Source organism: Lynx rufus, unplaced genomic scaffold, assembly GCF_022079265.1.
Source record: "Lynx rufus isolate CCGP_SWC_20201006 ecotype Redwood Valley unplaced genomic scaffold, mLynRuf1.p SCAF_7, whole genome shotgun sequence".
Taxonomy (NCBI): Eukaryota; Metazoa; Chordata; class Mammalia; order Carnivora; family Felidae; genus Lynx; species Lynx rufus.
In genome coordinates, this window is record NW_025814889.1 from 58,216,726 (window position 1) to 58,230,168 (window position 13,443).

Below are 13,443 nucleotides of genomic sequence, written 5' to 3' on the forward strand. Positions count from 1 at the left end.
CTGAAACACACATGAGACAAAAAGACATAAAAATAATTATGTCATACAAATTCTGGCTAAAGTAAAGTTGGTGGAGGCGCCTGGGTGGCTCAGTCAGTTAAGTATCCGACTTTGGCTCAGGTCATGGTCTCTTGGTTTGTGAGTTCGAGCCCCGGGTCAGGCTCTGTGCTGACAGCTCAGAGCCTGGAGCCTGCTTCCATTCTGTGTCTCCCTCTCTCTCTGCCCCTCTCCTGCTCATACTCTGTCTCTCTCTGTCTCAAAAATAAATAAAAAACATTAAAAAAAATTTTTTTAATTAAATAAATAAAGTAAAGCTGGTGGTCTAGGGCACCTGGTGGCTCAGTCGGTTAAGCGTCCGACTTCGGCTCAGGTCACGATCCCACAGTTTGTGAGTTCAAGCCCTGCGTCAGGCTCTGTGCTGACAGCTTGGAGCCTGGAGCCTGCTTCAGATTCCGTGTCTCCTCTCTCTGCCCCTCTCCAACTTGTGCTCTGTCTCTCTCTATTAAAAATAAATAAATGTAAAAAAAAATTTTTTTTAAAGTAAAGCTGGTGAGGTTATATTAGTAAATGCAAAACAAAATAAACTTTAATTCAAAGGTAATGTCACAGGATTCCATTTACCTTACAATTTAAAAATTGTATGCACCTGAGGTGCCTGGGTGGCTCAGTTGGTTAAGTATCCGACTCTGGATTTCAGCTCAGGTCACGATCTCACGGTTCGGGCATTCGAGCTCCACATTGGGCTCTGCACTGAGGGTGCAGAGCCTGCTTGGGATTCTCTCTCTCTCTCTCTCTCTCTCTCTCTCTCTCTCTCTCTCTCTCTCTCTCTCTCCCCCTCTCCTGCTTGCACTTTCTATCTCAAAATAAACTTAAAAATTAAAATTGTTTGCACCTGATATAGGTTCAAATATATATAAAGATTATACGATAATCTCATTAAAAGTAACAGATGTAAAATATACACAAGGATAACATAGCATGAAAAAGTTGGATTTATCCCAGGAACAGAAGTTGATGTAACATAAGAAAACATGAGATTCATTATATTAATAGCTTAGGTAGAAAAAAAAACTATATAATCATCTCATTAGATATAGTAAATGTATCTGACAAAATTAAACATTCATTTGAGGCTTTTATTTTTTAATTTTCTTTTTAACATTTATTTATTTTTGAGAGAGAGACAGAGCATGAGCAGGGGAGGGGCAGAGAGAGGGAGACACCAAATCCAAAGCAGGCTCTAGGCTCTGAGCTGTCAGCACAGAGCCCGACACAAGACTCAAATCCACAGAACTATGAGATCATGACCTGAGCCAAAGTGGGATGCTTAACCTACTGAACCACCCATGCGCCCCTCATTTGAGACTCTTTAAAAAAAGCCTCCCAAGTAACTAAGAAGGAAACTTTGTTAAGTGATAAAGAATATCTACAATGTGGGGTGCCTGGGTGGCTCAGTCGGTTAAGTGTCTGACTTGGTTTCAGCTCAGGTCATGATCTTACAGTTTGTGAGTTCAAGCCCCACATCATGCTCTGTGCTGATGGTGCAGAGCCTGCTTGGGATTCTCTCTGTCTCTCTCTGACCCTCCCACACTCTCTCTCAAAATAAATAAATGAACTAAAAAAATTAAAAAAAAAATATCTACAATGAACTTGAACCAAACATCATATTGATAAAATCCAAAGCTTTTCTTTTCAGAGTGGGGACATCACAAATTGCCCGCTGTAACTACTTTAATTCAATACTACGCAACTATATGCAACTACAATAAGGCAAAAATAAATAAAAAGCATTAGACTGAATAGAAAAAAGGAGTGCTTGGGTAGCTCAGTCGGTTAAGCGTCCGACTTTGACTCAGGTCATGATCTCATGGTCTGTGGGTTCAAGCCCCGTGCCGGGCTCTGTGCTGACAGCTCAGAGCCTAGAGCCTGCTTCGGATTCTGTGTCTCATTCTCTCTCTGCCCCTCCCTGACTTGTGCTCTGTCTCTCATAAATAAATAAATAAATAAATACTCTCATAGATCATGAAACAGAGGTAAGAATAAATATGTAGAAAATCAGCACAAATCAACATATTCTTTTGAAATGTATTTCCTTAGATGAGGTAACCAAATACAAAATTATATTCTTATGTAACAGCAGCAGTTAGAAAATAAAAACACTATTTATGATAGAATTAAGAGAGGACTATGGGGGGGGGGCGTGCCCAAAAGAAGCAAAGACCCATAAAGACAATATAAAACTTTATCAAGTCACTAGAGACCTAACTAAATGCAGAAAGCAATCTCACACTCACGGATCCAAAGACTGAATATTATAAAGATGTTGATTCTCCCAAATCAATTTATATATCCAGTGTAACCCAAATGAACATCATGTCAGGGAGTTTTATTTTCTTTTTAACAAACTAAGCTATAAAAGTTGATTGACTTGATAAACTAAATTTAAAAGTTATATGGAAGGGGCGCCTGGGTGGCTCAGTCGGTTGAGCATCTGACTTCAGCTCAGGTCATGATCTCACGGTCCGTGAGTTCGGGCCCCACATCGGGCTCTGTGCTGACAGCTCAGAGCCTGGAGCCTGCTTTGGATTCTGTGTCTCCCTCTCTCTCTGCCCCTCCCCCATTCACTCTTGGTCTCTCTCTCTGCCTCTTAAAAATAAATAAATTAATTTAAAAAAAAAGTTATATCGAAAAGCAAAGGGCCAAGAACATCCAAGACACTCTTGAAAGGCAAAATAGAAGGACTTTTCCCAGGCAGACATCAAGACAGTGTGGCATTTATGCAGACAGACAAACAAAAGAACAGAATAGAATAGATAAGACAGTGCAATGAAAAATGAGATCCAGAAGCAGACCCATACATACATGACAGAGGTCATAATAAAGAGCAAATAAAGGAAATGCTTAAAAATTTGAAAGGAATATGGCAAATCTGAGGGCAGTGGTCTCAAACACAGTACATGTCCACCCTCAGAGTTTCTGATTTCTACCAAACTCCCAGGCCACATTAATGCTGTTGCTCTAGGGACCACACTTGGAGAACCAGTGGCCTATGGGAAGTACATGAGAAGGGATTACTGTGATTTTTGAAAGCTAAAAAATATTCTGATAGCCACTAGCATTTGAAAACTTGTTGGAAATCTCTTTAGATGCCCTATGACACAGGGAAGGGCAGCTACCATTCTTATTTATTTTATAGTTGAAGAAATGGAGGCTTGGAGTGTTCAAATAATCAAAGAATTCATCTAAGCTAATACAGTTCAGACACAGAGATGGGAATGGAAACTGAAGACCCTCAAGTTCAACATCTAGTGGATACACTGGGCATTGAACAGGTTTCCAAATTGTTCAAATTTATAATTTTGAATAAGTTAATTGGACAGGCCTCTTCATAATTTTAGTGTATGCATTTAGGAGTGATATCGCAGAAAGCAGAAGTCAGCATTTGTACCCTGTCTTTTCCCTTAATATTGTGTAACCTTGGCCAAGAAACTTAACTTTTCTGAACCTGCTTCTACAATAGATGATAATGCTGATTAAAGGGTTAAAAATAGTAGGTAAGGACTGGGCTCTCCTTCTGCACCAGGCATGAGTGTGTATGCTTAAACAAATTACCTTACCTTAACCTTATAATAGCACTATGAAGTAGGTATTATCACTACTTCAATTTTATAGGTAAAGAAATTGGAAGCACAAAGTGATTTTAAATAAGCTTCCCAAGTCAAAGAGTTCCCTATGGAACAACAGAGACCGAATCGGAGCCAGATCACTGACCTGAATATTTAACTACGTTTTCTCACTATTAAATGAGATGACCCATATAAGGTTCAGAGCATATTACTGGAATTTAATAAACAAAACTAATTTTATCATTATTGTTATAAATATCTACTACTACCATCTTTTAGTCCCTTAATAGGTAGGCCACTGCTTATTTCCAGGATTCTAATATTCTGGGAAAGATGTCCAACACAGTAAAAATGAGTAAAACAAAATGAGGGTCAAGGGAATGAGGAGTCTATTGTGAATCTAAAAGTGTATCCTAACAAGGACCAGAGAAAGCATTCTCCAAATATTTAATATTTTATGCTTACAATTATTCTACTCATGCCTGAAGAATGACATTTAATTACATGTCTCTTAACACATATAACTACACATTAATGCCGGGGTCATAAAAACATGCAGTTAGCATTAAAATGTAACCATTATATTGTACTCAATAACACCTTCTCAGTCATTAGAAGATCTTAGAAATGACTTAGTAAAATAGTAACAGTACCAGATTTTTTATTGCTAATTCTCTTACCTACTGTCCTTGTATTTGCTGTAAATAATTTCTTCATTGACATTATGGAAAATTCCAAATTATCTGAAAAATTGGTCCTTAAGACTTATCTTCAATTTAACTGCCTATTGGGAAAGCTTTAAAGACATTTATGACTTCCTTGAGTAAATATGATAAAGCCTATACTGCCCACAAGCTATTTGAGCAGGAAGAGCTACCGTGTACTCACAGTGAAGATCTAATAAGTCACCCTCATTGATTCCCATGTACTTACTTCCACTGCATAGTGGAAAGCTGATGAGCCAGGATGCAATGATAGGTTCTGAAGCGGCTTGATATGTGGTTTATCCCATCCAAACTCTGAGGACCACTCCACGGTCAACATGTGATCCGTGAAAATACTTCCAAAAACCAGAGTCGCTGGGTCTGGTTTTTCCTTTAAAACGGTGGCTGGTGTGATTATTAGATCTTTAGCCTAGGGAAGAAAAATCAGCACCATTAAAGAAAAGTTATTGAACATCCACTGGCATGATGATACAGAAAATCAAAAGACAAATGAAATTTAAGTCACTGGCCACTAAAAAGTGAAATCATTTGACATTTAAGTGCTGGCAACTAACTCAGAAATTTAACAATACTATGTGAGCCAAATCATGCCTGCATTCAGAATTTGGCTTGTTGTTTGAAATCTCTGCACAATACACTGCCTAATAAGTATCAGAACCAAATTCAATGATATTTAGAAATGAGGACAAAAGAGCAGATGGTGTAAAATGATGGAAAAAGTCGAGAACACGTCCCTTCTTCACTCTCACCATACTGAGCATTCGGGAAAGAGGTAAGGGGTGTCTTCTACGACAAAAACAGCAACACTCATGACAATTTGTTAAACTAAAATTAAAGTCATTAAGAACTGAACCTCTTGGCGATGGTTGTACTCCAACTCCCTCCAAGAATTCTTGGCATAAGCCTTCAAAACCCCCTGGGTGCATTATAGAAGAAATGAGCAGAGGGAAGCAAATGTTTTCCTCTTTGAAAACAGAGATGTAGAGAATGAACACCAAGATATAAATCCTCTATTCTGTGCTGAAACAGTGAACAAAGGACCTCTTATTGAAAGAAGGATAAATTAGGAGTAATAGGTAACAAGTTCACACAGCAGCATTTTACTAAATCTGCACATAGCCAGCTTGCCCATTACAAATGGCCAAATACATCCGTGCCCGAATCGCAGTCCCATCACTAACTTTGCAAGGGCTGAAGCCTGCTGACAAAAACCACAGGGGAAGGAGCTTTTTGACCAATTAAAAGACAATATTAAACGAGGGACAGATTTGACTTCCTAAAGAAGGTCAAACTCGCTTGATACACAAATGTATACACTGCTCCCAAAATCAAGTATAGAACTTCCCTTTAGATCATCAGCTCTTATCCTTGTATTTTTAAAATTTTTTTTAAGTTTTAATTTATTTATTCTTTTAAGTAATCTCTACACCCAACATGGGGCTCGAACTCACAACCCCAAGATCAAGAGTCATATGCTCTTCCGACTGAGACGCCCCTCTTATTCTTATATTTAAAATGATCCAGTTGTGGGCGCCTGGGTGGCTCAGTCGGTTGAGCGTCCGACTTCGGCTCAGGTCATGATCTCGCATTTCATGAGTTCAAGCCCCGCATCAGGCTCTGTGCTGACAGCTTGGAGCCTGGAGCCTGCTTCGGATTCTGTGTCTCCCCCTCTCTCTGCCCCTCCTCTGACTGTGCTGTCTGTCTTTCAAAATAATGAATAAATGTTAAAAAAATAAAATAAAATAAAATGATCTAGTTGCTTCTGATTAATTCACTGTCTTACACATGTCTTAGTCATTTGATAGACTATGAATGATAATCAGTTTTATTTTTAGAATAACATTCAGGCTGAATGTTATTCTAAAATAACCACAAAGCTCACATTACAGTGAAGCCTAAGGCACTAAAGACAACACATTATTGTAATTTTCAGGTTAGTCTTGTGATGAATGCTACTTTGGAAGATGCCAACAAAATGCCAAATTGGGGGGTGGTGGTGATGGACTTTCTTCTACCACCATTTAATCCAAACAAGTAAATTAACTTAAAATCCTTTACTAAGTGCAAAAAAAAAAAAAAAAGAAAAGAAAAAAGAAAAAAAAAGAATTTATTTAAAGAGATACAATCGAGCTAAATTGTTTGCATCCTTGAATCCCATTTCTCTCCCTTTATCCTCTAGACCAGGTAGAATGTTGGACAAATTTCACCTACAGGCTAAATTCAGGTTTCTGGCCTCTTTGTAAATAAAGTTTTATTGGAACACAATCACACTGTCCTTTTACCTTCAATGATGGCATAGTCCACTAACAGTGACAGACACCTTATGGTCCTCAAACCTAAATATTTATTATCTGACCTATTAAAAAAGTTTGCCAGTGGGGCACCTGAGTGGCTCAGTCAGTTGAGCACCCAACTCTTGATTTGGACTCAGGTCATGATCTCACAGTTCCTGAGATTGAGTCCCTCATTAGGCTCTGTGCTGACAGTTCAAAGACTGATTGGGATTCTCTCTCCCTCTTCCTCTCTCTCCCAAAATAAGTAAATAAAACTTCGGGGGAAAAAAAAAGTTTGTCAGTCCCTCTAGACTGTTTAGGCAAGAACTCTGAGTAGATACCCCAGTTAAATCTCCAGCCCTAACTCAGTGCTTCACACTTAATACAGTACAAATTTTCTCAAATAACTGAAAACAACATCCGGCTGACTTCAGATGTACTCCCTGATGAATGTCAGACTTATTCACCGAAGATGGTTAGGATTTAAAGTGAGTAAAATTCTCACAAACTTTTCATTACATGAACGGTGTCACAGTGTTCTTGAACAATGAAGCACATATGACTTTGCTTAAGTTAGCTTTTTTTTTTAGTGGCTTTTCTTAGTCCTGGACTAAGAAAAATCTTTAACCATATCAATATAGTAACACAAACAATGCAAATTTTCACCTATTAAAACTACATATAAGGGCGCCTGGGTGGCTCAGTCGGTTAAGCGTTCGACTTCGGCTCAGGTCATGATCTCACAGTTTGTGAGTTCGAGCCCCGTACCGGGCTCTGTGCTGACAGCTCAGAGCCTGGAGCTTGCTTCAGATCTGTGTCTCATTCTCTCTCTGCCCCTCCCCCACTTGTGCTCTGTCTCTGTCTCTCAAAAATAAATAAAAATGTAAAAAAAAAAAAAATTTAAACTACATATAAAAATTTCTTCATAACAGGAGAGGGTAGTAAGACCCAAAACAGAAAGAGGAAAATAGGTACAAATGGAGATGGGAGTATGAGTAGGAGAGAGATTTTCCTACTTGCTGAGTTCAGGGTACATCTTCAACATTGTAAAGACAGCAAACCTTAGCTTCCCCCACCCCAAGTGACAGAACCAGTGCTTTGCATGGTTCTTCAAAAGTAAAGATCACGTTCCAAGTTATTTCTATCATTAGCTAAACAATTCTTTTTTTTTTTTTTAATTTTTTTTTTCAACGTTTATTTTATTTTTGGGACAGAGAGAGACAGAGCATGAACGGGGGAGGGGCAGAGAGAGAGGGAGACACAGAATCGGAAACAGGCTCCAGGCTCCGAGCCATCAGCCCAGAGCCTGACGCGGGGCTCGAACTCACGGACCGTGAGATCGTGACCTGGCTGAAGTCGGACGCTTAACCGACTGCGCCACCCAGGCGCCCCCATTAGCTAAACAATTCTAATGAGCTAATCAATAAGATATCAACTACACATGATCCTTATACCTTACAGGATTTCTAAGCTCGCCAACAAACAACCCCACCTGCCATGAAATCAATATAAGCAATGGAATATATACTTTATATCAGTAACAATCTACATAATATTTAAAAACAAGACTATGGCCTCATATCAAACAACTGTAGGGTTGTTTTTATTTCTCTTTCCCATGGTTCCTCTTTCTTCCTTATATGCTTTATTATTCTTAGTATTTTGCCCTTTTTATTCACTCAGTGAACACTGACTGAATCAGCACATGGTTCAGGCACTGCACTAAATAAGCACAAGAGAGGGGCACCTGGGTGGCTCAGGTGGTTGAGCAGCCGACTCTGCTCAGGTCATGATCTCACAGCTTGCGAGTTCGAGCCCCACGTCAGGCTCTCTGCTGTCAGCACAGAGCCCACTTCGGATCCTCTGTCCCCCTCACTCTCTGTCTCTCCCAGGCTTGTGTTGCTCTCTCTCTCAAAAATAAATAAATAAGCAAGCACAACAGATGCAAAGATGCCTGTGGCCCAGCCCCTCCTTCTCAGGCAAGCTCACAGTCAGCCACGGACAGGCAGTAGCCACTGTGAGCAAGTATTACGCATTCATTCAGCCTAATATCTGTTGAGCTACTGTGTACCTATATTGCTACAGGCCCAAAGGAATCTCAGGGAATAAAACAAGTAAAATCCTGTTGTCTTAGAGCAGGAAAAACAGTATAAAGAAATAAGTGAAGAGAGGTCAGGAGGTGATTAGTGCTATGAAGAAAATGAAAGCTGCTTAAAAGGACAGAGTGGGACAAGAAAGTGCTTATTTTTGGTAGCAGCGTTGAGAATGACCTTCCTGATGAGGTATCCTTTAAGCAAAGACTTGAATGAAGAAGGAAGTAGGCCATGTAGATATCCAGAGGCAAAATATTTGAGTAAGAGGAAGCAAGGGCCAAGATTCTGTGGTAGGAACCAGACTTGGCATATTCAAGGAACAGGAAAGACTCAGTGTGGCAGGAATTCAGGAAATGTAGGGGAAATGGAGCGGCAGAAGACGTCATGGAGGCACTGTGGCTGCTGGAGTGGGGGAAGGGGTGAGCCGAGAGAACTAGTTACTCCATGGTACACTGACTAACATTCCAATTCTGCATGGGTTCTGGCTCTGTGCAGGTAAGACTGTACGCCATCTTCCTTATATCCCCAAGAATCTTCACCATAGAGGCTGCTAGCAATTAAAGTAACCCCAGTTTACCTCTTTATTCTGGGCAATCTGAAGTAGCCATCAGGGATAATACTAGACACATGGCTTCCATGCTTTTATTTCTTGTTCCAAAAGTATGAAGGAGCAAAACAGGAAGGGGGAGAAAGATAGTTTGGCAGTGGTAAAACACAAGAATCCGGGTAACACTGAGTTTTTTCTTTGAGCCTCTACATTTCCTCCTCTGCATCAGGGATCCTCAACCCCAGATACACATTGAATTCAACTACGGAGCTTTTTAAAAACACTAACCCACACTCCATTCCAGAACTGAAACAGAATCTTTGGGATAGAGCAGGGGAAGCGTTCTTTGTTTGAACTTACCCAAGTGATTCTAACTGTGCACTCTGGGCTCAGAACCATACCACACTGTCTCCCTTGAAGATTTCAGCAATCTGGGGGCACTTAGGTGGCTCAGTTGGCTGAGCGTCCGACTTTTGATTTCAGCTCAGGTCATGATCTCACGGTTCATGAGTTCTAGCCCCAAGTCAGGCTCTGTGCCAACAGTACAAAGCCTGCTTGGAATTCTCTCTCGCTCTCTTATTCAAAAATAAATATTATACATATATATATATATATTTATATATATGTATATATATTTATATATATATGTATAAATATCTATGTATATATGTAGGCATATATAAGTGTATATATACATGTATGAACATATGTATGTATATATGTGTGAGTGTGTATATACATGTGTGTGTATATACATACACACACACACACACACACACACACACACACACACACACACAGATTTCAGCAACCTGAAGAGGGTTCCCAACACTGGCTGCTAAGACTGGAAGGGCTGAGAACCACTTCAGAGATTCAAGTCTCATTTGTGAATTCTTATCAAAATCTGTCCATTATTTTGTAATCCCAGGACCTTGGTTATCTCACACTGAACATATCTAAAATGGAACACCTATTTCCTCCAAAAGTTGGTCCCTATTTCTGATATATTATGTTCTACTTCTTTACTTCTTAATCCTTAATTCATTTAGTAAGAGTAATGCATGTTTACTACTTTAAATTTCTACTGTAAAGGGAAGAAAAATGAAAAGTGTCAAATTCTCAACTAGTACCCTGGCCACCACACTCCCACTTCCCAGACAGGACCTCCATTAACAAATTCATTGTGTATTTTTTCCTGTATTTTCTTTACATCTTCATTCCTTTCGAGGTAATTTATCATTCTCACAACATTCTCCCAACCCTCGGCTCCCCCTATCAGTAATAGAGACGCTTGTAATTTCAAGAATCTCTTTAAGAAGTCTGATTCCTCGGGGCGCCTGGGTGGCGCAGTCGGTTAAGCGTCCGACTTCAGCCAGGTCACGATCTCGCGGTCCGTGAGTTCGAGCCCCGCGTCAGGCTCTGGGCTGATGGCTCAGAGCCTGGAGCCTGTTTCCCATTCTGTGTCTCCCTCTCTCTCTGCCCCTCCCCTGTTCATGCTCTGTCTCTCTCTGTCCCAAAAATAAATAAACGTTGAAAAAAAAAAATTAAAAAAAAAAATAAAAAAAAAAAAAAGAAGTCTGATTCCTCAATTTCTATTACCCCCTCAGTAGCAAATATTCTGTATCTCTTCCTTATAATCTCTCTGAACATAATCACATGCTTGATCATGATTTTCAATGTGCACTGAATACCTAAATGGCTATAGATTTAAGGCCAAATATTTTAGCTGCAAAATTAAGTATCCCAAGTATGGCACTAACTTCTTTTTTCAGTTCTACCTCTCACTAATGTCCTGCATTAACCTTTTACTTATCACTTAGGAATGCATTCAGCTGCAAGTAAGTAAAACACAAACAGGAGTTGGTTTTCTCACGTTAAGTCTGAAAGAGCCAAGTCCGACAGAACCCCATCATCTCAAGGCCCTGTGATTTTCTTAGCCGTCTCCTCAGGGTCAAAGAAGAGCTGCTTATAGCTGTAGCTTCAGCTTTAATGATCTCATGAAGGTCCAAAGATAGGGGAGGAAAAGGATAAGAGGAGACAAGTGTATTCCTTTTGATCACAAAAGCAACATTTCTCCAGGAATTTCCATATGCCTTACTGGTCAGAAATGTATCACACTGATCTATCAAGTTGCAAGGGAGCCTAGCAGGGCTGGTCGGAGAACTGCAGACACAATCTGTTAACAAGGAACACAGGGGGGCTGTATTTGGGGTCTCCTCAGTGCCTGAAAACTGACCAGCCCTTAAGCATTCTTGTTTATATGCCATAGTTTAACAGGAAGGACTAAAACCTGGCTACAGATGTCCTCCCACCTTTACCTCTTTTTCTTCCCATCATTTCCTCCATCTGTAACACTGGACATGTGGTGCGGCCAGTTTATCCAAACTCTCTTCTCTTTTACTCCAGCAGGAAGTATGGAAACTGTAGCACCCCATCTGGCCCAGCAGTCTGGGGGTATCCTCAGCTTTTCAAACTGCCTAGCAGTTGCTCACACAATCCCTCTACACAGATAGACATTCCAGCTCCCAAAATGTTTGGTTTGGCTCTATAAACTCTTTTAGCCAATTTGAACATTTGGAAAAGGCAGTCATTGCTTTGGATTATGTTGGACTCTCATTTAGCACAGTAACTACTATACACATCAAATATGTACTAATAATTCTGTTCTAAATTTCACTAAACATGGATTGATCTTCATGGTTTAGTGTATTTCAACACAACAGACTGCTGTAGATTTTATAAAAATCTTACTAAAAGACCTTTTTTGTTACTACAGATCCTTAAAGAACCAACTTTAAGAATTATCATAACCTAGGGGCTCCTGGGTGGCTCAGTGGTTAAACCTCGGACTTCAGCTCAGGTCACGATCTCACAGTTTGTGAGTTTGAGCCCCGCATCAGGCTCTATGCTGACAACGTGGAGCCTGGAGCCCATTTCCAGTTTGGTGTCTCCTCTCTCTGTCCCTCCCCTGCTCATGCTCTATCTCTCTCTTAAAAAAAAAAAAAAAAAAGAATGAGCATAGCATAGTATATAATTTTTACTTTTCTGAACTCTCCTTAAAATATCTCTAGGACCACCCATAGTGATCCACTGGCCCTGTGAGATCAAGCTAGTTAATGGCAAAGACATAGAATAGGTGGTTTTATGCTCGACTTAGTGCTCCTGTAATTATAACTTGATACTACTAATTAAGTTTCTGGAAACTGAATACAAATGATTAAATTATAAGTCTTATTTTCATAGGCCGCTACATCCTTTTATAAGATGCGATTTTTAAAAAATATTTATTTATTTTTGAGAGAGAGAGAGAAACAGAGTGTGAGTGGAGGAGGTATATAGAGAGAGGGAGACAGAATCTGAAGGGGGCTCCAGGCTCTGAGCTGTCAGCACGGAGCCCGACGCAACGCTCGAGCCCATGAACCATGAGATAGTGACCTGAGCCGAAGTTGGACACTTAACCGACTGAGCCACCCAGGCACCCCTATAAGATGTGATTTATTAATGATATGAACAGCAACCCTCTAACTTTCTAATTTGTAAAGAAGGATTGCCCAACATACAGTTTTTCAAAGTAATGCACAACTTAGTGCTTTCAGAATTTCATCAAGAAGTCTATTTTCCTTCCTTTAAAAAATTTTCTGCAATTCTGGAAACTAAAACTAACAGCTTTTAACCTGAGCTCCAAGAGAAATTACCTAAGAATATTAAATATCCTAATTGGACACTGAATGAAATTCTAAAGTAAACAATATTAGCTGAAGGTTTGTGACTGGTTTTGAGTAGATATGAAATCAAGTCTAAGGCGGTGAAAAAATTTTTGGCATAAAAGAAATTTTGCAAACAGTTTTTATCAGTGTTCTTTAGAAACTTTACATTTACTTTCTAAAGATGGATAAAAAAGAACAATATTTGTTAAGTGATACTCTCTCCTGCATAATTAGTCTGTCCCTTTCCAATGTTCCATGTTCTCTGATGACTTCAGGCCATATTATGCCTGAGGAAGAATTTGAAAGGCAAGGCCACAAGGACTGGACTGTGAAATGGCAAATATTGACAAAAACAAAGCATATTAAAAAAACAATGAGTTCCTAACTCAAAGCCACGCTTGGGTAAGTGTTTGCTCTGAAATGGGGAAGCCCGTAAGAGGCAAATGCAACCTGGTTGCACCTGAGGGCTGTA

General features: G+C 39.7%; 1 protein-coding gene across 3 annotated transcripts in view; it reads right to left on the reverse strand.

Moving 5' to 3' along the window:
* BCAT1 (branched chain amino acid transaminase 1) overlaps positions 1-13,443 on the reverse strand; it is a 101,740-nt gene that overhangs the window by 51,136 nt on the left and 37,161 nt on the right. For all 3 annotated transcript variants that reach the window (XM_047066033.1, XM_047066032.1, XM_047066034.1), the window contains exon 3: positions 4,560-4,760. In XM_047066033.1, coding sequence (XP_046921989.1) covers positions 4,560-4,760 — 201 coding nt within the window. The remainder of the gene's footprint in view (positions 1-4,559; positions 4,761-13,443) is intronic.